Raw genomic sequence first — 21,967 nt, forward strand, 5'->3', positions numbered from 1 at the left:
AAAAGTGGAACTTCCGCTAATCCGTCTCCCCCCCCCCCCTCCAGCGCCACATTTGGCACCTTTCAGAGGGGAGAGGGGAATGGGTACCTGTTCGCCCCCTCCATCTTCTTCCGCACCAATTAGAAAGCGCAGAGCGCATGCGCAGTAGGTAACCGGCTGTGAAGCCGAAAGGCTTCACTGCCGGGTTCTATTAACTGGAATGGCGATCAGCTGGGGTGTTGACATTGCGGGCTCCCTGGACAGGTAAGTGTCCATATATTAAAAGTCAGCAGCTGCAGTATTTGTAGCTGCTGCCTTTTCATGTTTCTTGGGGAGTCTGGACCTCCTCTTTAGGTTTTGTTAAATATTTTATTTATTTTTTTAATCAGCAAGTGACGGTACATTGAATGAGAAGTATCCCTTGTGCTGGTGGCTGCTTTGTTTGGTGAAATCTTCTTTCCTCTCTCTCCCCAATATCTGTGATCTTCCAATGCAATGGGGGGTTAACATGAGCCACTGGACTTGTCATGGGAATTCAAGAATAGCAACTATGCCCGCCCCTGTACTATCGCTTTTTGCAATGAAAACCACTCTATGAATGAAGGAGTTATCCACCCATCCTCCATTTGTAAAGTGCTTTTCATTACAGGAAGCCTTTGTATAGCTTCTGTGAATGGAGGAGGGGGGCAGAAATGGTGGCTATAGCCATCACTTTTAAAGAGTGCATATGACAGGTCCGGCGGCTCATATTAACCCCTGCAGCACTGGGAGATCACAGCTGTGGGGGTAATGGCAGGCACGGGAATTAAGATTTCACTGAACAGAGCAGTCACCAACACTCAAAGCACTTCATTGTGAGCACCATCTGTTGAGCTAATTAAAATAATTAAATCAACAAACTTAACGTGGAAGAAAACCCAACTTATGACCATTCTTAACATGTTCCCTCCTCCTACCTATCCTACATAACCTATATAAAAAAAGTTTGCAAATGTCCCTTTTTTCCCCAGGTCACATGATCCAGCAGCTCAGTGTAAGGGAGCAATCAACAATGGCTGTGAATTCTGGGAGTTGTAATATCACCCATACACTCCCATGGTCCAGCTGGTGTTGGCGCTCCCTCCTCTCCACTGCAGTAGGGGCTCACTGACACATGGGGGACCGAGCTGCTGGATAACATGACCATACTGGATTAAAAATAGGTAAGTACACGCATCTGTTTTTTATACAGGGTATGCAGGATATGTAGGAGGGAGAGAACATTTTTAGAAATAGTTTGAGCTTTTCTTCTACTTTAAGGCCCTTTAGCCTTTGTACAAGTCGGGAAGTTTGTTAATGGAACATAAGATTACAAGCTGAAAAGAGACAAACACTGACCTGAATGGTGATGTATACTTTGTAAAGTGCTGGGGAACATAATGTCAACAGATAAACACAGACGAAGATAGAAGGGGATAGAGAAGGAGCAGCTGAGATGGAGAGAGACTTATTGATGCTTTTATATCGTATAAAAATAGTAGTAGACATAAACCCAAACGGAAAGATGTTTCGTTTGGCAGAACACTGTGAGGTTGATGTACTAAAGGCAAATAGGCTGTTCAGTTCACAAGGAAGGTTTCACCTTGCAAGGGAGTTATCCTCAGCACTAAGGCTCCATTCACACCTGTTTGATGGCGGAATCGCCTCGATTCCACCCACGATTCTAAATCGCTGCAAAACATGGGAAGTGTTTGCAAGGCCATTAATTTGAATGGCACTCCAATCGTGACGCGTTTTTGCAGCGATTGTTACGCAGTAAATCACGCTGCAATCGCAGGAAATTCGCAACACGCGCCTCTATCGCCCAAAAGAAGCTCATCTTCCTTTTTTAGCGACAAGCACATTGTGATTGCAGCGCGATTGGGGTGCCATTAGAAGTCCCGCGTTTTGTGGCGATTTGTAATCAGGTGTGAATGCAGCCTTAGTGAATGAGGTGAAGCTCTGCTGACTTCCAGCATCCAATTGTAGCGGTTCCCCTGTAGGGGCCACTGGTAGTTGTGGTCCACCTCTTACCCTGCACACCCAGGCACACAAATCTTCAGACACTCGTTGGTCAAGAAGCAGTCCTTGTACTTTGTTTTAATGTTTCTGGTATATACAACTTCCTCTCCTCGTCCAGCGCAAACTTGCATGCAGACTATCACTTCCAGGATGAGCTATTACTGAATTGCAGGCCTGACACTGGCTCAGCCAGGCCCAAAGCAAAAATGCCCTTTGCAGGCAGAGATTGCGGGCCTCTATGGTGTAGCAAATATGGTTGTCCCAGTACTAGCTGTTCCACGTGGCTACTGATCCCAGTACCACCCCTTCAGGCCCTGCTAGTCCTTCTTGCTGCAGCTGCCTCTTTCCACTGCCCATGCTACCACAGTCCTTCTTACTGGCTCTGTACCCATCTCAGACTGCTTGCACCAAGTCCTCCTTACTGTGTTTTACTCACTCCTGGAGACTTGCCTGGCAGTTTCCTCCTGCTGTCCTCTCCTTGCTCCCGTGCCTCCTGTCCAGGACACCTCTTTGTTTTGTAGGAGGGTCCTGTCCGCACCCCTGAGCCCAGGCCCAAGGTCACCTCCCACCAGACTGCGGAGCTCCCTTAAGGTCTAGCACCCCATCTCCAGCTTCCACCCGAACAACTCCTCCCAAGCTGGGCTGACCCTGATTATTTGAGGAGGCCTGCCCCCTGCCATTTGAAGTTGGGAATTAGTCAGGGCCCTCAGAATACTCCAGGCAGATCCACCTCACCTCTCCTCCTATCCTCCAGAAAGTTCCAGTAAGTTCTGGCAAGAAGTGGGAGGTCTCAGTGATGCTGCCTGTGAGTCATCCAGCTCTCCCTGGATTTCTGCCAACCCAGGAAAAACACAAGCCAAGCCTGCATTAATTTTCCTACACTGACAAAAAAACTACCTTTCACACCTAGCACACTAGAGTGTGCTACACAATCAATGCCAAAAAATGCAGTTTTTTTAATTTTTATTTTTGTTGCACCTGATTGGGTATTCTTTGCAAAGTGAAAGTTCACCTCTTTCACTAAGCTCTGGGGCTAATTCCCTTGCAAGGTGCAACTTCCCTTGTAAAGTTTACAACCTATATATGAAGTATCTGAACAAGGGCCCCTAAGTAGCTTTTATTACATTTTACATTTACATTTTACATTTAAGTGGTAGTAAACCCTGGAATGTTATTTTTACCTACAGGTAAGCTTATAATAAAGCTTACCTGTAGACAAAATGAATATATCCTAACTGTGCACCGTTTAGGAGCTATTCTTGTGGGCAGCAGCCGGTGATGTCACCGGCACAGGCGCTCTGAAGGAACGGCACACCTGTGCCATTCCTTCAGAGCTGTGTGCTGCGGCCGAGACCGGGTGACGTCATCATGGCTTGGCCAATCAGACGCCCGGAGTACCCGAAGGAAGACTGGGTAAAGATGAAAGCCTCTGCAGCAGTGACAGCGCGCCATTGGATGGGTTTCGTTTTAAGATAAGTCTTTCAAAATGTGTTAGTATGCGGTGCATATCAGCTCATTATGATATTGTCTTGCAGGTGGAAACTTTTTTTTTCTTACAGAGGTTACTACGACTTTAAGTGAATATCCCTTCTGACTTGCATCACTAGGGACCTCAGTTCAAATCCCATCCCGGGCACTTCCTGTATAGAGTTTGCATATTCTACATATACTGTGCACTCCAAAAACATGCTGGCTGGTTAATTAGCCCTAGTATGTGTATGTAAATGGGTAAGGTAGTAGGTCCTGTATATTGTTAGCTCCTTGAAGGATGGGACTGATGTGAATGAATAGTTTGTATAGCTATGCATAAAGTTATTTTTAATGAAAGTTGCAGATTTTTAAATGACTTTAACATCTTATGCCCTGTACACACGATCGGACATTGATCGGACATTCCGAAAACAAAATCCATTGGATTTTTTCTGAGGGATTTTGGGCCAAACTTGTCTTGCATACACACGGTCACACAAAGTTGTCGGAAAATCGGATCGTTCTGAACGCGGTGACGTAAAACACGTACTGTACGTCAGGACTATAAACGGGGCAGTAGCCAATAGCTTTCATCTCTTAATTTATTCTGAGCATGCGTGGCACTTTGTGTGTCAGATTTGTGTGCACACAATCGGAATTTAAACAATCGGATTTTGTTGTTGGAAAATTTTATATCCTGCTCTCAAACTTTGTGTGACGGAAAAAGTCCGATGGAGCCCACACATGATTGGAATTTCCGACAACACAATCCTATTGCACTTTTTCCATCGGAAAATCTGACCGTGTGTTCGGGGCATTAGACTTTAATAAGATTTTAGTGATCGGGTTTACATATACTTTCATTTTAAATACCTTTGGTTCCTATAAGTTCCTGAAACGTTCATATATGTATATTTTATCAAAACTTTTGCACAGACCAGCCCATAAATTAGAATCACTTGCTCTTGGGAATGTTAATGAAAGCTGCAGACTTTTGGAATGACTTTAACATCATAAGCTTATATGAGATTTTAAGTCATCAAGTTTTTTATATACTTTCATTTAAAATATCTTCCATTCCTATAAGTTCCTGAAACATTCATGCGTTTACATTATTAAAACTTTTGCACAGATCAACCCATAATTTAAAATTACTTGCCCTTTGAAAAATTGGTGTCATATCAGTAATGGGGCCCTCAGCAACTCTCAGTTAGGCACCCATGATTCAGATAAGAAACTTTGGCTTTATTCCGTTGGCACAAGCTGATTCTGCTACATGAGGCCCGCGAAGCAGGGGTTAATTGTTTTTATCCTTTGCTGGAAATTAATTACCTAGCAGTTCTCTATCACCGAAGATAAAACATGCCAAAGGAGCTGCAATTTGTACTGAGCAAGCAATTAGATGTGGAAAAGCTCATAAACCCCCATTAGTGGGACATTTTTACACTACATGGTACAAAGATGAATTTGCAAAACTTTGTTGATGTTCATGGACAGACAACGCTCATTGTGGCTCAGGCAAGGCTGTCTGTTTTTATGGGCTCCAGTAAATAACAGCGCCAAGCCTGGGACCACTAGAGGTTTCAGCTTTTGGTGCTTCAAGCACCTGTATTAAAAAATAAAAATGAATAATAATATTAATAATAATGGTGAATCAACGGCTATAAACTAACAACTAAAGCAAAAAGCAAAAATGTGTTTCACCTTCCATCATGATTAATAATTGACCAATTGACTGATAAAATGGCTCCCCGTAGTGTACTTACCAGATGATTGGTTTGCCGTGGAGAAGGTTATGGATGACAAAGGTATAAACCTTGTTTATTAGGTAGATCTCAGACAAGGCAAATCACAGTGGGGTCTGTTCATAAAAGGCTGAATCAAACTCACCCAACATTTACACTTGCCAAGGAATTGTAAACTGGATTTATAATGCCCATTCACTGTCATTATGCAAGACTATAAAGCGCATCTAAACCCAAAATATAAACGTAATATATTGCAGTTTATTGGTGCTTAAATGAGATGTCTGCAATTTTTTTCAGGTTTTTCCATTAATTTTTTCGCTGGTAATTCTCTGAATAATACACTTCATATTCCCGGGGTGGCTATGCTTACTCAATGTACTATAACTATGGAGGACACCATAGTTGCCACCAAAGCTGGACTTTAAAGTATTTCCAAAACCAAGAGCAAAAATTTAATACATTGCAGCTTACTGGGCTTAGATGTAGTTGTTGAATTTGTTTTCTCTTTTCAAGAACATTTTCAGAAAATACAGAAAATACTATTTATCTTGCAAGGAAAGCAGAGTCCTTGTCACTCCCTTCAAAGCCCGTACACACGATCAGAAAATCGTCCAAAAAATATTGCTTTCGAAGTGATCATATAATAATCTGATCATTATTGCACAGCTTTCGTCCAAAATGATCCGGAAGGACAAACACTAAAAGTATTCTTGTACGATACCAGATCATATGATTTCTGTTTAATCAGCACAGTTTTTGTCCGAAAATACAATACAAATACAATACAACACATGACATCTCTTCAAATTTTTATTCTGGCTCACGAGAATCTTCTAACTTTAGTAACCTCTTCATTTTCGATATGGTGAATAGCATGCAAAAAATAAATGGTGCAATCATTCGTCTGATAATCTCATTGTGTGTATACCGGGCTTCAGGCTTGTCTTGCAATGTAATGCAAAAGAAGAGAACAGGAGATATTTGTAGTGTGTCACAGTGCTACCCAATGTCATTTTCCATTTAAAAACTAAACTGGCCTTCAGTCATTCACAACCAGCTTCGTGGGTACACACCAGACATTTTACACATTCACCTGGAATAAACCTTAGGAAGTACGTTTCATGAACACTGCATAGTCATACATATTTGTGACCATTAAGGTTAAACCAGCCATCCAAAAATTACTAACGATTTTACTTTTTGGCACCATCAAGGACCCGTTGTGACAAAAGTACTTTGTGCACCACAAGACCCCCATTCTCTTCCCATACTTCAAATTCCCAAAATATATGCATGACTAATCATATCTGTATTTACACATCGACCAAGAGGGTGGGTAGTTAGGCCAAATTGTTCTGTTCCTCCTCGAGGTTTCCTTAAGCTATGACCACCTCCTTTCCCCCTATGGCGTATTCTTAAACCATTCCCCACTCATTCTTAACCCTTCTCCTGCCTTTTAGCCCACCCTGTCTTGTACCCTTTCTCCTATGTGCTCAGGGCAGCCCTTATCGTTCTTTAAATACACTAATCCAAGGGAGCCTTACACCAATATCTCTTTTTCTGAAAACTCTTCCTTGTCCCATCAGTAGTATAGTCACATCCATAGTGCCCCTTCAAAGATAGCATCCTTCCTTAATGCATTTCCCCACTGAAAGCTTCATCATTGCGATCGAGCCATATGCATTAAGGAATGGTGATACCTGAGCAGGGAAATTATGGATGCGGCTACACTATTAATGCTTCAATCAAGAGTTTTCAGAAGGAAGAGATATTCATGTGCGGCTCCCTTGGATTAGTGTCTTTGAATGTCAAGCAGAAGATGGGCTTTGTGATTCAACACCCTGGATGTCTGCAATGAGTGTTTGAGGAGAAGGTTGGGGTGGTGCTGCATGCTTGGGATTTTTTATGTTGTAGGTTTCTTTTAAAGCCTGACTCCAGCCATCTGTGGCACAATTGAGTACATTTTTCCAAACTTCCTGTTCCTGTGGTGCCTGTGCATGAAAGGTTTGTGGTTTTACTCACAGGACCTAGTAAGTGCATGTCACAGAATTCAAGGAAGTAAATGTATGGGTATCTTCACCAAGTAAGTTTACAAATTCAAGATCATTCAGATTAATACCGGTAGGAGCAGTCTACAAATAGTTGGAATACAATGGAATATATAATTTTACATATTGACCGTAGATGCACTTTAACCTTTGCAATGAGGAGGGGGACCCACTGCAAAGGTAAATCTTTTTTTCCCAAAAGTTCAGCTTTAAACTGGTATTAAAGCTTTGTTTTTTTGTTTTTTTTTTAAATAACAAACATGTTATACTTACTTGCTCTGTGCAGTGGTTTTTCACAGAGCAGCTCCGTTCCGCTTCTTTTTGGGTCCCCCGTCAGCACTCATGATTCCTCCTCCTCGAATGGTGCCCTCATAGAAAGCTGCTTGCCCTGGGGCCACCACTGATGGCTCACTCCTGAGCCGCTGCTGTATGTGACACATACAGCCGTGGCTCACCCCCCACCACCCCCCTTCTCCTTACTGGCTCACTGGCTGTGATTGACAGCAGTGGGAGCCAATGGGCTCCCGCTGCTGTCCCAACCAATGAGGAGGGAGAGTTCCCCGGACTTTCTTAAACATTGCTGGATCGGAGGGGACTCAGGTAAGGATTGGGGGGGCTGCACACATAAGGTTTTTTAACTTCATGCATAGAATGCATGAAGATAAACACTTTCAGCCCTGTAGAATCACTTTATGAAGAAGATATGCATATGAAGCAGATTTCAAACTTCCTCCAATAGCATATTCCTCTATGTTGCTAAAATACTTAGCTTGTACCAAAGGGCGTCATCATTTCCTTACATTTGATTCAGGAGGTGAATGCACAGGTAAAGTCTTTAAAGCGGAACTAAACCCATCAATTTAACAGTTTCAAATACAAAGTTACATTCCCAGCATGCTGGGAATGCTAACTGTTGCATATGTTTGTGCTCCCAATCAACCTGTCAAACCATCAAATGACTGGAGTTATAAGTAATCACACCATGGCTATTGCAGATCAAACAGAAGCTAGGACGACAGCTTCCCTGGCTGAAAGGATAGAAGGGTTTATTTCTGCTTTAAGCCTAGGTTCACTCAAACTGCATTTTGGAAATGCACACAAAATTGCACGTACAAAAACACGTGGTGATTCCTTTATTTGTTAAGCGCACCCCCTGCATCTGCTAATGCACATGTTTTCACACGTGCCAAACCGCATGGAAGCCGTTTTTTTTCAGGGACTTCTTTTCCACTTTTCTCAGGTGTAGGCAAGCCCATTGATATGAAAGGGCTGCCTTGCATGTGACGCACAGGAACGTGCACTCGGTCACACCTGTTTGGTGTGAACCAAGCCTAACAGTATTACATGAGGCTGGAAAGCTTTTAATAAAATCAAATGATCACTTGTAAACTTGTGATTTTTTTTTTTACATTGTTTAAGAACAAAAGTTTTGCGCAACACAAATTTATTTTCTTGATAAGTAAAATTAATGACTAGGTGGACCCTGGGGTGTTTGGAAAGCACAACAATGGTTCGGATGAATTATTAAAATGTATGATCTGTCATGGGGTATTTTTTTCCGCAATTGTTTCCCCCAGAAAACTTGAATGATTGACATCTATACGGCAGTAGTAATTAGCCTTTTCAAGGAAATGTTTGAAAAATAATTGAGGTATTAGATTTGTGATCATTGTCATTAGCAGGAGTGATATTATTTCTGTTAAAGCTGTACTCCAGGAATTATTTGTATTGTACACTTACATTAGTATAGCTTGGCAAGTATGCATATCTCATTCCTGATGGACCTCGGAAGAAGCTGGACAATGCTGCCAGGGTGATACCCACAATCGTCCTGGTCCTGCTCAAGTTCTATGCGAGTGGCCTTCTACACCAGTGTTTCTCAACTCCAGTCCTCAAGGCGCACCAACAGGTCATGTTTTCAGGATTTCCACTATTTTGCACAGGTGATTTGATCAGTTTCACCACCTTAGTAATGACCACAGTCGTTTCATCTGAGGGAAATCCTGAAAACATGACCTGTTGGTGCGCCTTGAGGACTGGAGTTGAGAAACACTGTTCTACACACTGACCACAGGGTCGCTCGCTTGGCACTGCCATTATTCATAGAATGACCTGTATTTTTTTTTTCAGTGATCACAAGGTGTTGTCTGACTGGACATAGTGAAGAAAGGGGATGGTGGTGTCAACATCTCAACTTTGCCCAATCAGAGAATGCATTGTATTTGTTGAAAAAATTTATATGCGTTCTATAAATGGCAGTGGTGCTGCACACGCCACCCCCTGTGTTCTGTGTGCAGTGGGGCAGCTGCATAGAAAGCAGCTCTGCAGGTATGGGAAATGCACACTTAAGCAAGCTATATACTATATAACCTGATTATACAATCACCTTTAAATATACCATCAACTATTTAGCACAGGGGTTTACCAGATTGGATACAGATTGATTGGATAGAATAGATGTGTCCTTCTATTATATACAGTAGTTTTTATATCTGTTAATGAGTTTGTACAAAGAGTGTACAATCCGATTGTGCAATGCAAGGCCACATTTACAATATGCCAACTTGTACCAATATACAATAAGTACTGTATGCAATACAAATAATTTCTGGGTTTATTTTCTTGAGATGCTGTAGTTATGCAAATGCAGTTATAGGTTGTGGAAGTTGTGGGTTTTTTGAGAGGTTGAGTGTTTTCATTGTGGCCATTGTGGTTGAATTCTTTGAATGGGTCTTGCTAATATGAATAATAAATGTTACATCAGAAACTTTTAGTTGAAGATGTAGGGGGCGCTAAGTATGTAAGAGCATTGCTTGTAAATTAACTATAACAACAGTAATCTCTAGCAGTCCATTTAATATGTCTCCAGTTTTTGACTGTCTCCTGAAGAATGTCCCCATTTTCCAGCCACTCCTTTAATATATCTAAAGTCTCTGATCATCTCCTGTAGATGTGGAGGAGTCCACATGCATACCCCCACATCGGCTGAGCCTGAGCGGCACACAAAGTAATACCATGGGTCCTGTAGTATGGCCACAGTCTCAGACCATCTCCTGTATTTTAGTTCCAAGTCTCAGACCATTGCCTGTAGTATTTCCACAGCCTTTGATTTGACCATCTTTTGTAGTATGTCCTTAGTCTATGACCATCTCCTGTAGTATGTCCCTAGTCTATGACCTTCTCCTGTAGTATGTCCCTAGTTTATGACCTTGTCCTGTAGTATGTCCCCTGTCTTTGACTATCTCTTGTAGTATTTTCCTAGTATCTGACCATCTCTGGTAGTGTGTCCAGTCTCTGACCATCTTCTGTAGTATTTCCTTAGTCTAAGAGCATCTCCTGCATTGTGTACCCAGACTCTGACCATCTACTGTGTTATGTACCCAGACTCTGACCATCTCCTGTATTGTGTAATCAGACTCTGACCATCTCCTGTATTGTGTACCCAGACTCTGACCATCTACTGTATTATGTACTCAGACTCTGACCATCTCCTGTATTGTGTACCCAGACTCTGACCATCTTCTGTATTATGTACCCAGACTCTGACCATCTTCTGTATTATGTACCCAGACTCTGACCATCTTCTGTATTATGTACCCAGACTCTGACCATCTTCTGTATTATGTACCCAGACTCTGACCATCTTCTGTATTATGTACCCAGACTCTGACCATCTCCTGTATTATGTCCAAAGTCTCCAACCATGTCCTGTAGTATGTCCACAGTCTCTGACCATCTCCTGTAGTATGTACCCAGATGCTGACCATCTCCTGTAATATTTTCAAAGTCTTTGATCATTTCCTGTAGTCTGTCCAAAAACTTTCATCATCTCCTGTAGTATGTTCAAAGTCACTTACTATCTCCTGTAGTATGCCCCAAGTATCTGACCATCTCTTTTAGTATTTCCCCAGTCTCTGATCATCTCCTATAGTATGTCCACTATCTCTGCCCATCTTCTGTAGCATTCCATACTCTGAAAATTATGTATGACTCTTTCAGGTATCACATTTGAGGCCCTCTATCAGTGTTGCCAACCGTCAGTGTTTTTACTGGCAGCCAGTAAAAAAACTGGAATTTTTTCTCCTGCCAGTAAATGCCAGTGACAGGAAAAGTAGGCCAGTAAAAAATATATGACTGTGACACTTAGTGGCCTGCTACAGTGTTTGGGTGGCGCCGGTGGGGGGTGAGCTGGTGGAGGCAGTGTCTGAGTGTGTTGTGTAATGTAATGGTTCAAGGGAGCTGAGCGGAGCGGCCGCAACCTCAGAAGCAAGGCAAACCGAGAGCAGGACTGGCAGTGCTGTTTGGACTGGAGTGGACTGAAGGGACTACCTGTCCTGGAGAGAGACTGTCACTGTGACTCAGGAGAGGACATGTCCAGTCAGTGAGGTGTCATCATCATCTGTGCTGCTTCACGCTGCTGTCAGTGTCACTGTGAGAGCCAATTTCATGTCTGTGTGCCGCCCATTCTAATTTCTTGCCCTCCTGAGTTCTGTCCCTGAGCTACTTACTTACTATATCGAAAACAAAATAAGAAATATGTTTTTGATGGCTTAATATCTACTTTAAATCACATTGCTAATTGCAATTTGTACTTTGTAGCCTAAATACTGAAATTTCCACTTAAAAATGTAATTTTGTAACTTTTGGAATTGCCAGTAAAAACGTGGTTGTGCCAGTAAATTTGGGGTGTTGTGTCAGTAAATTTCAATCTTGTAGGGAGAGATGAGACAAACAGAGGTCAATACACAAGAATTCAAAATACCTCCCAGCCTCTGGAGCAAGCTGGCTTGGACTTTAGTTTTCCTACTTTGGATGAATTATTCTTTAGAGACAAAAAATAAATCAAGCTGTTTGTCAAGACTGTCATTTGATAAGAGCATCAGAACTCCCCACGGTCTTAGACGTGTACATAATTACAATACATTCAGATTCATAATCTCTTCATATTCTTTCTGTGGCAATTTAAAAAAAAAAATTTGCATTTCTAAAGGCACAGATCCTAGAAGTATTATTTATAATAAAACAAATCTGTAACCAGAACCTGCGATCCGGATGTGCCATAGCATTTTGGCATCTAGACAAATAAAACGTATTCTGTTCTTTTTAAATCCTTCTATCATTAACATGTGGGAAGCCTAGTTTTTTTTCACATATCTTAATATTGAGGATATATATATTGAGGATATATATATATATATATATATATATATATATATATATATATATATATATATATACATACATATGAATATATATATATATATATATATATATATATATATATATATATATATATATATATATATATATATACATATATACATATATATAGATAGATATATATAGATATATATCTATGAGTATATAGATATATAAATATCTTTATATATATATCTATATATATCTATCTATATATAGATATATATATATATATATATCTATATATAGATATATATAGATATATATATATATATGTGTGTGTGTGTGTGTTTGGCTGTTGCCCACACAGGCTAATTTGTGGCATTTTTCGATCTGTAAGTAAATTGCTGTAAAAATATTAAATATATGAGACCAAAGCAATTAGAATTCTTGATGAATTGCGTGTCACAACACATCACAAAATAGTTATAACAGTAGTGCTAAAAGTAATTTAATAACTGCTGGAGTTTGCAGAGAAACTGACAGGAAAAAAAGGCATAATTCACAGAGAACACATACAACAGCTTGCACAAAGTGCTGCAAATAAGAGTTACAGTTTGAAGAAATAAAACGATAGAAAATGGCATATGTTATATAAATACCTAATTGGCATCTCTCTCACACAACTTTATTGAATTATTAGTTTAAAGGAAAACTTGTGTAGTTTTTTTTGTGCATATTTCTATATATTATCTTAAAGCGGAACTAAACTGTATCAGTGAGCACCACAAACTGAAAAAGCAATTGAATTCATTTTTACTATTCAAAGCAAACTCCTCCATCCATCCATGTCTCCATGCTTTATTTTGTTGAGACATCCCTTTAAAAAACAGCTCCCTAGCATTTCTATCCATCTTGAGTAAGGGCAAATAATTCATGTAACATTTACTTTCTGGATTCTATCTGCCCTTAGCTCAGGCATGCAGGCAGGAAGTGTGTTTATCTGAGAAAGCTCCTTCTCCTTTCTCCCCTCCTGAAGACTTCAGGGCAGGCCTGGATCTAGGGGGTGTTGGGATGAGCTGGTGAATGATTCCCCTATTCCTGCACAGCCAGGCAACAAGTATTTTACACGCACATCCAGACACAAGAAGCCTGTGCTTCTTTGAGCTTGTGTACAAAAATACTGGACCGTTCTCCCTCCTGGCCTCCAACAGTGTTAATGATCAAAAACAAAAGTCCCTTGAGGACTAGGAGCTCTTTAGAAAATAGTACAATATGTTGTGAGTTGCATGCAGGAGTATCGCCTCTTCTCTTTAGAACTGCTCCCACCCAGCTCTACTGCCGGCAAGAATTACCAGCCCACCTGGCTGCTCCGAAGATCTCCCAGAGAAAGGGGTAGGAAGGGTTTAGCACAGTGCTTTCTTCCTGAAAGGCTTGCTACATGTGGCAGTCTCTCCCGTTGTGAATCTCTGGGTGTGATGATGTACTCACTCTGTCTTCTTTGCTCCTTGCTGCTCCTCAGGCAAGATTCCTTTCCAAACCATAATACTGTCAGGATCTTCCCAAGCCAGCTTGAGCCCATCCTGGAGCCCCTCCCCCAGACCCAGGGGTCCCTCCTATGCCACCGACAGACTCCTCAGCATTCCATTTTCCACTCGACTCCCCTGCTGGCATGGCTCCATCATATTTAGAAGCTGACTCAGCCACCCTACCAGGACATTCTGCCTGGGGATTGGCTAAGTTCCCTTAAGTATGGAGATCAGCAATCCTGGCCTCCACCCACTAACTTCTAGAAGTTTCTCCAAACTTCCAGATCCAGGGGGAGGTACCAGAGACCTGCCTCTGTGAGTCATCCAGCCTGACTTGCAGTAAACCCATGACCCAATTTCAGATTCAACTAACCATGAGTCATAACATAAATTTTCCTGCACTAACACTAGTAGCACTCTAGAGCAGTGTTTCTCAACTCCAGTCCTCAAGGTGCCCCAACAGGACATGTTTTCAGGATTTCCATTATTTTGCACAAGTGATTTGATCAGCTTCACTGCCTTAGTAATTACTACAGCTGTTTCATCTGAGGGAAATCCTGAAAACATGACCTGTTGGGGCGCCTTGAGGACTGGAGTTGAGAAATACTGCTCTAGAGGGTGCTACATTAGCTATGCCTCCCAAGGCTCTGAGTACATTAACTGATCTATGAGGCACTCTGATGGGGACAGTTGAATTAAGGGGACATTCTAATGGGAGAGTTGAGGTAAGGGGGTACTCTGATGTAGACAGCTGATGCAAGAAGCACTCTAATTGGGACACCTGATGTAAAAAGAGTCTCTGATTTGAACTGATGGGGAATGCTGGTACCCAGAATCTATCACACTCATTATGCCCCCAGACGTTTTATAATGCGCCCCAGATCAGAAAGGCTGGATCTGCTCCTGAGATATTCTGACATCATTTGGCTAGGCCTGAAAACCAAGAAGTAGCTGAAGAGATATAAAAGAAAGTATAAAACAAGTAAATATGATATACTTTCCTATTTATTTACTAATGCTAGGAGCATAAGGATTAAAACTAGTCAATGTTGATTAAGAGTGTTTAGTTCCACTTTAATTGTGTGTATATGCAAATTCAATGACTACAATCTCATATAAACTGTAACATGTTAAAATAATTTTAAAAGTCTTTGTCAATATTTTTGAATCTGTGGCTTTTATTAAAACAATATGTGGTGGTGCTGCCATAAAGGTCCTTATTCAAGCACTTCCTGTTATGGGGTGACCATGCTCTGTCCCTCTCCATAGTCTTCACATGTCTTGCCATCTTGTCACAAGCTCTTCCAATAGAGATTAAAGCTGGGCATAGCAGATAGACATTTGAATGGTTCAGCAGGGACCGGGCAAATTTCAACCTGTGTGTGACCCTCCCTGTTCAATAGAGGTCAATCGGTTGGCCTTATACACACTGAGTTTAACCAGTTGCTGACCGCCCTATAACACTTTTTCTGCTACAGGACAGCAGCTGTGGGCAGGATCACGTATATATATATATATATATATGTGATTCTACATCACCTCCTGGAGGGGGCGCGCGTGCATGTGAAAATTTACAGCAGAAGACGATCTGCGGGTCCCAGGATCTAGATGCCCTCCGGCACCCCCCGATCATTAGTAAAATACAGAGATCTGAGATATGCCTTTGTAAACAAGGTACATCTCAGTTCTGACGGAGGGGGGAAGGGTAGTATTCTGTGTTTCTGCAAAGCAGGGACTAGAATCGATATCTTACCCTAGTGAAAGCAGCACACAGTACACAAAAACACTGGCAAGGCACACAGTTAACCCTTTGGTAGTTGTCTATTTTAGATCTACAATGGTTGGCATTTATGAGTTCACAACACATGAAGTATCCTACTTGCCATATACATGTATAACAATGAAAATGTCTCAATAAATTTTCTCTGTTAAAAACAAAAAAAAAAACAATCCCTAGGAACACATTTAGTGTAGAATATAATGCAATGCATGCAATGTTGATTTTCTAAAGGCAAGTTGACTATTTACTTTGCAAGGAAAGTTATACTTTGCAAGGGAATTTTCCCCAGAGTTTAACGAATTAGGTGGGGCTCTGGTCATTTCCATCATCTAAGTATGTTCATGTAAAAATGCCATTTTTTTTTAAATTTGATTTATTTTCCTTGCATGTGATTGGATTTTGGGAAATTTCACCTCATTCACTAAGCTCTGGGGAAAATTTCCTTGCAAAGTGCAACTTCCCTTGCAAAGTGAACAGCCTATTTGCCTTTAGTAAATCAACCTCACTGTGCTTTGGAAAATTAAATGCCATTCAGTCAGGGTTAACATGTACTGTAATAGCTGTCTCGGGTCTTTGTGTTTATACATTTTGCGGCCGGATGCCAAGGATTGTTGGCAGATACACTCAAAACATACCCCAAGCCCCTTGATAAATAAAATGCAGACCTGATTTTCACTAGAAATGTTTGTTTTTTGTCAGCAATTTCCTTGATGTATATTAAAGTGATCTTCACATAACCATAATTCCATTCTGTCTATCCCTTCCAGCCAGGACCTGTCAGCCTCACCAATTTTCCTGCGCCAACGGCCGCTGTATTTCCAAATCATGGCAGTGCGACCAGGAGGATGACTGTGGAGATAGATCCGATGAAACTGTGTCCTGCGGTGAGTAATAAGTCTAAAGATTCTTCTTTTAAAGGATCGATTTATGAAATATACTCTACTGAAAGTTTCTACCCAGGGGAAAAGGGGGGGACATTTCTGATTAATGGTATCAGAGGAATAAGGTGGTCTTCCTTGACATAGGGATAAGGAAGTCTTCCTTGACATAGGGATAAGGAAGTCTTCCTGGACATAGGGATAAGGTGGTCTTCCTCCTTGACATAGGGATAAGGCTGTAGTGCAATATATACAATGTACAAAAATTTTCTACCACTCAACCTTATTAGTGAAAATGCAGCTGGGCTTACTCAGGGCAACTGAAAACCTTAAATGTGCATATATCCAGCCAAACGTTATGTATTATATATTATATATATAGTAGAAGTTTGGATTTATGGTAAAACTATTAATTGGCTAAATTAATATAAACTAAATAATTGCACTGCAAGCTTTCAAGGCACTACAATCTACAATCTCTTTCCTAAGGCTGAGTGGATGGTCCTACTACACGCACTGACAGGGGGATGAGGAACAGTCCTTTTCCACACTAACAGTGACAGAGGGATGAGGGAGAGTCCTTCTACACAATGATAGAGAGCGGAAGTGACAATCTTACTATACATTGATTAGGGATGAGGGGACAGTCCTACAACAGATTGATGGAGGGCAAGGAAACAGTCTTACTACTCACTGGTGGAGGGCAGAGGGGACAGTCCTTCTACACGCTGATGGAGGGCTGAGGGGACAGTCCTACCACACTTTAATAGAGGGTGGAGGGAACAGTCCTACTACACACTGATAGAGAGCTGAAGTGACAGACTTACTACACTTTGATTCGGGAGGAGGGGGCAATCCTACTACACATTGATGGAGCGTAGAGGGGACAGTCCTACTACACACTGATAAAGAGCTGAAGTGACAGTTCTACTACATATTGATTAAGGAGGAGGGGGTAGTCCTCCTACTACATATTGATGGAGGGCAAAGGGGACAGTCCTACTGCATATGAATAGAGCATAGAGGGGACAGTCCTACCACACATTGATGGAGGGCAGAGGAAGCAGTCCTACTACACATTAAGGGTGGAGGGAGTAGTCCTAATACACACTGATGGAGGGCAGAGGAAGCAGTCCTACTACACATTAAGGGTGGAGGGAGTAGTCCTACTACACATTGATTAAGGGCAGGGGGAGCAGTCCTACTACACATTGATGAGGGTGGAGGGGGCAGTCCTACTACACAATGATAGAGAGCTGAAGTAACAGTCTTACTATACATTTATTAGTGGGGAGGGGGCAGTCCCATTACACATTGATGGAGGGTAGAGGGAAATTCCTACTACGCACTGATAGAGTGCTGAAGTGACAGGCTTATTAAATATTGATTAGAGAGGAGGGGGCAGTCCTACTACACATTGATGGATGGCACAGTCCATCTACACGCTGATAGAAAGCTGAAGTGACAGGCCTACTACACATTGGTTAATGTGGAGGAGGCAGTCCTACTACACACTGATAGAGGGTAGAGCGGACAGTCCTACTATACACTGATGGAGGGCGGAGGGAGCAGCCCTACTATACACTGATAGAGGGGACAGTCCTACTGTACTATAATGGAAGGTGGAGGGAGCAGTCCTACTATATATTGATGGAGGGCGGAGGGAGCAGTCCTACTACACATTGATAGAGGGTAGAGAGGACAGTCCTACTATACTATAATGGAGGGTGGAGGGAGCAGTCCTACTACACACTGATAGAGGGTAGAGAGGACAGTCCTAGTATACTATAATGGAGGGTGGAGGGAGCAGTCCTACTACACACTGATAGAGGGTAGAGCGGACAGTCCTACTATACTATAATGGAGGGTGGAGGGAGCACTCCTACTATACATTGATGGAGGGAGGAGGGAGCAGTCCTACTATACATTGATGGAGGGAGGAGGGAGCAGTCCTACTATACATTGATGGAGGGCGGAGGGAGCAGTCCTACTATACATTGATGGAGGGTGGAGGGAGCACTCCTACTATACATTGATGGAGGGAGGAGGGAGCAGTCCTACTATACATTGATGGAGGATGGAGGGAGCACTCCTACTATACATTGATGGAGGGTGGAGGGAGCACTCCTACTATACATTGATGGAGGGAGGAGGGAGCAGTCCTACTATACATTGATGGAGGGTGGAGGGAGCACTCCTACTATACATTGATGGAGGGAGGAGGGAGCAGTCCTACTATACATTGATGGAGGGTGGAGGGAGCACTCCTACTATACATTGATGGAGGGTGGAGGGAGCACTCCTACTATACATTGATGGAGGGTGGAGGGAGCAGTCCCACTATACATTGATGGAGGGTGGAGGGAACAGTCATGCTACACACTGATAGAGGGTAGAGCGGACAGTCCTACTATACTATAATGGAGGGCGGAGGGAGCAGTCCTACTATACATTGATGGAGGGCGGAGGGAGCAGTTCTACTATACATTGATGGAGGGTGGAGGGAGCACTCCTACTATACATTGATGGAGGGTGGAGGGAGCACTCCTACTATACATTGATGGAGGGTGGAGGGAGCACTCCTACTATACATTGATGGAGGGTGGAGGGAGCAGTCCTACTACACACTGATAGAGGGGACAGTCCTACTACACATTGATGAAGGGCGGAGTCCTACCACACAATGATAGAGGGAATAGTTTTGGTACACATTGGCAGTAATGGTGCCACATCCTGCTATTCGCTGACATCTGAGAAATAAACATAAAACATGGTGGGGAGTATCCTGCTTCACGTTCACAATATTTATCTTCCCCACATATACTGCTAATCCCCAAAGCAACCAAGAGCCAAGTGAGGACACTACAAGCCCTATTTCCTTTTCTAACTGTTTCAATCTCCTACATTCAGCACTGTTGATGTGGGACATGGCTGGCAGCACAACTATTACATTGCATGAATGATACATACATAAACAGGCAAGATACTATTATGTATGTAATATGCAGGATACAGGCCGCTTCTCACCCCAAGGGGGTAAACGTCTGGGGTTACTTTCTTCGCAAATTGTCTCTGGTAGTGGAAAGTGTGTAAAACGGAAAATTAATAAGAAGTGGAAAGGATGAGCATCCCCCGCCTTCCTCCTTTCCATAGTGGTATGTGTGTGTGTATGCAATATAGAAATAATTCACGTTGTTTTGCTATGTTCAATCAATGCCGGTTGCCTGGTAACCATTTGTTCTTTTTTACTTGGCTGCTGGCAGTGAATAGACATACACACAATGTATAAGATGAAAGGAGAGCATAAGAACTATTTGTAGACCTGTGCTCGGCCATTATTTTTTATTTTTTTCCATAAAGAGTAGAAAGTAACCAAACTGATTGGCCCCTGATAATTAGCTTCGTTGTTCCCCCTCAATGCAGCAAAAGTCAATAGCAGAACAAGAGGTCAAGCCCTGAATGGTGCTTGGTGGATTCAATGGATAGAGTTACAGGAGAAGCACACAAAGGGCATGTAAGCAATTACTATTAAATGCTGCCTCTGGACAGTTAGGGAGCTGGCTGAATATTGTGCATTTGCCTTATGGATTGACTGCTTGTCGTGACGTCTTTTAGCCTTTTCTTATCTTTCCCAACCTAATAGAGATGTACAAATGGAAAGGAAAACTCCAGGCAAAAAACAGAATATAATAACTTATATATTAAAGGGAATCCTTTCTTTATTAAACACCTGAAAGTGATCAACTTATGATAAATGATCTATGTTGCTCAGGATGCCAGGGATGGGTCTTGGATGGTAGATACACTGTATTGTCAAAAGTACTGGGACACCTGCCTTTACACGCGTATGAACCGCATGCAATTCGGACATGAGTCACATCACATTTCTGTTCAAATCGCATGCTCAAATCACACCGCAAAGGTATTGGCACTTGGTATTGATGAGTACTTGACCAAAAGTATCGGTACTTGTACTCGCCTGTAAAATACAGTATTGGTGCAACCCTAGAAAAAAATTTGGGTGATCCATTACAGAGGGAAATCTGATTTACAGTTTTCCCAGGATTATTAAATCCTGATATAGGTCCCTAAATCCAGAGTCTTGGAAAGAGCCTCCAACCCTGGCTACAGGTAACTTGGACCAGAGCAGATTAACCCACCTGTGGGAGAGGTCTGAAAAGGGCAGCCAGAAGCCAGCAGATGTCCATGAAATGTTGTGTGTGGAACAGGACACAGGACAAATGTTGCTAGAGAAAGCTGTGGGCTGTTTGGTTGCTGAGATACTGCTGGGTATAGACCCCTGGATTAAGCAGGAACTTTCAGCCCTGTTGTGGGGCAAGTTTATGTTGGCGGTGAGCCAAACGTTTGTTGTGCAACAGACGTTATGGAGTGTTTTGTCTAATTCTGAAGATAAGCTGTTTTTTTGAGAAATAAAAACTGCTTGTTTTTACAAAAACATGGCTGGCTTGTGATCCGGACCCCCAAAATATTACAGTGTATTACTGTTTTACAGATACAAGCACTCATGCATTCTGCCCCTGATCTCTTCTTAACCCATTTTCCATCCTCCCCAGATGTATATGCAGGCATCACATTGGATAGTCACCCTAGGGCACAATCATTGTGTAGTACTACTAGGTAGGAAGAAAAGTTCCCTCCCTAATAAGCAATTCAGAAAATTCTGCCCCCCAAGATTTACCCAGATGTATACGTACCTGCTTGGGAGCCTTCTTTTGAAATCTTCACTCCGTCTGCTTCATTTAAACCCAACGGAAGCTGGGAACACTTGGGAGACTACTTCATAAAGGTCTAAGGGGATTGACTGCACAGGCATGGCCAATGCAAAGTCGTTTTTTGCTGGAGATTCCCAACATTACTGTGGTCCTAGGCCATGGAAACGAGGTAAGTACGCATTTTGAGAAGATGAGTTTTTTGCTGGAGATTCCCAACATTACCGTGGGCCTAGGCCATGGAAAAAAGGTAAGTACACATTTTGGGAAGATGAGTTAATCTATGTCGACAGAGAAAGATTTTAGCAAAAGAAAAAACGTGAGGGACTTTGGACTTTGTAGGGACAGTAACAACAAGTGTTTATATCAAAAATTGTTTATTGAGGAAATATATAAATAAAACACTGGTTAAAAACCACAGATCACAAGAATACATCGAGATATTACGCAAAGTAAAGCAGTTGCTATACAAAACCATCTATGTATAAAGCAGCTCGATTTACTTTACGTAATATCTCAATGTATTCTTGTGATCTGTGGTTTTTAACCAGTGTTTTATTTATATATTTCCTCAATAAACTATTTTTGATATAAACACTTGTTGTTACTGTGCCTACAAAGTCCAA

The 21,967-nt window shown here is 42.0% G+C and overlaps 1 protein-coding gene across 6 annotated transcripts in view; it reads left to right on the top strand.

The window, feature by feature from the left end:
- LRP1B (LDL receptor related protein 1B) overlaps window positions 1-21,967 on the top strand; it is a 2,172,167-nt gene that overhangs the window by 1,198,271 nt on the left and 951,929 nt on the right. For all 6 annotated transcript variants that reach the window (XM_073634235.1, XM_073634238.1, XM_073634240.1 and 3 more), the window contains exon 18: window positions 16,501-16,617. In XM_073634235.1, the coding sequence (XP_073490336.1) occupies window positions 16,501-16,617 (117 nt within the window). The remainder of the gene's footprint in view (window positions 1-16,500; window positions 16,618-21,967) is intronic.

Source organism: Aquarana catesbeiana, linkage group LG06, assembly GCF_042186555.1.
Source record: "Aquarana catesbeiana isolate 2022-GZ linkage group LG06, ASM4218655v1, whole genome shotgun sequence".
Classification (NCBI taxonomy): Eukaryota; Metazoa; Chordata; class Amphibia; order Anura; family Ranidae; genus Aquarana; species Aquarana catesbeiana.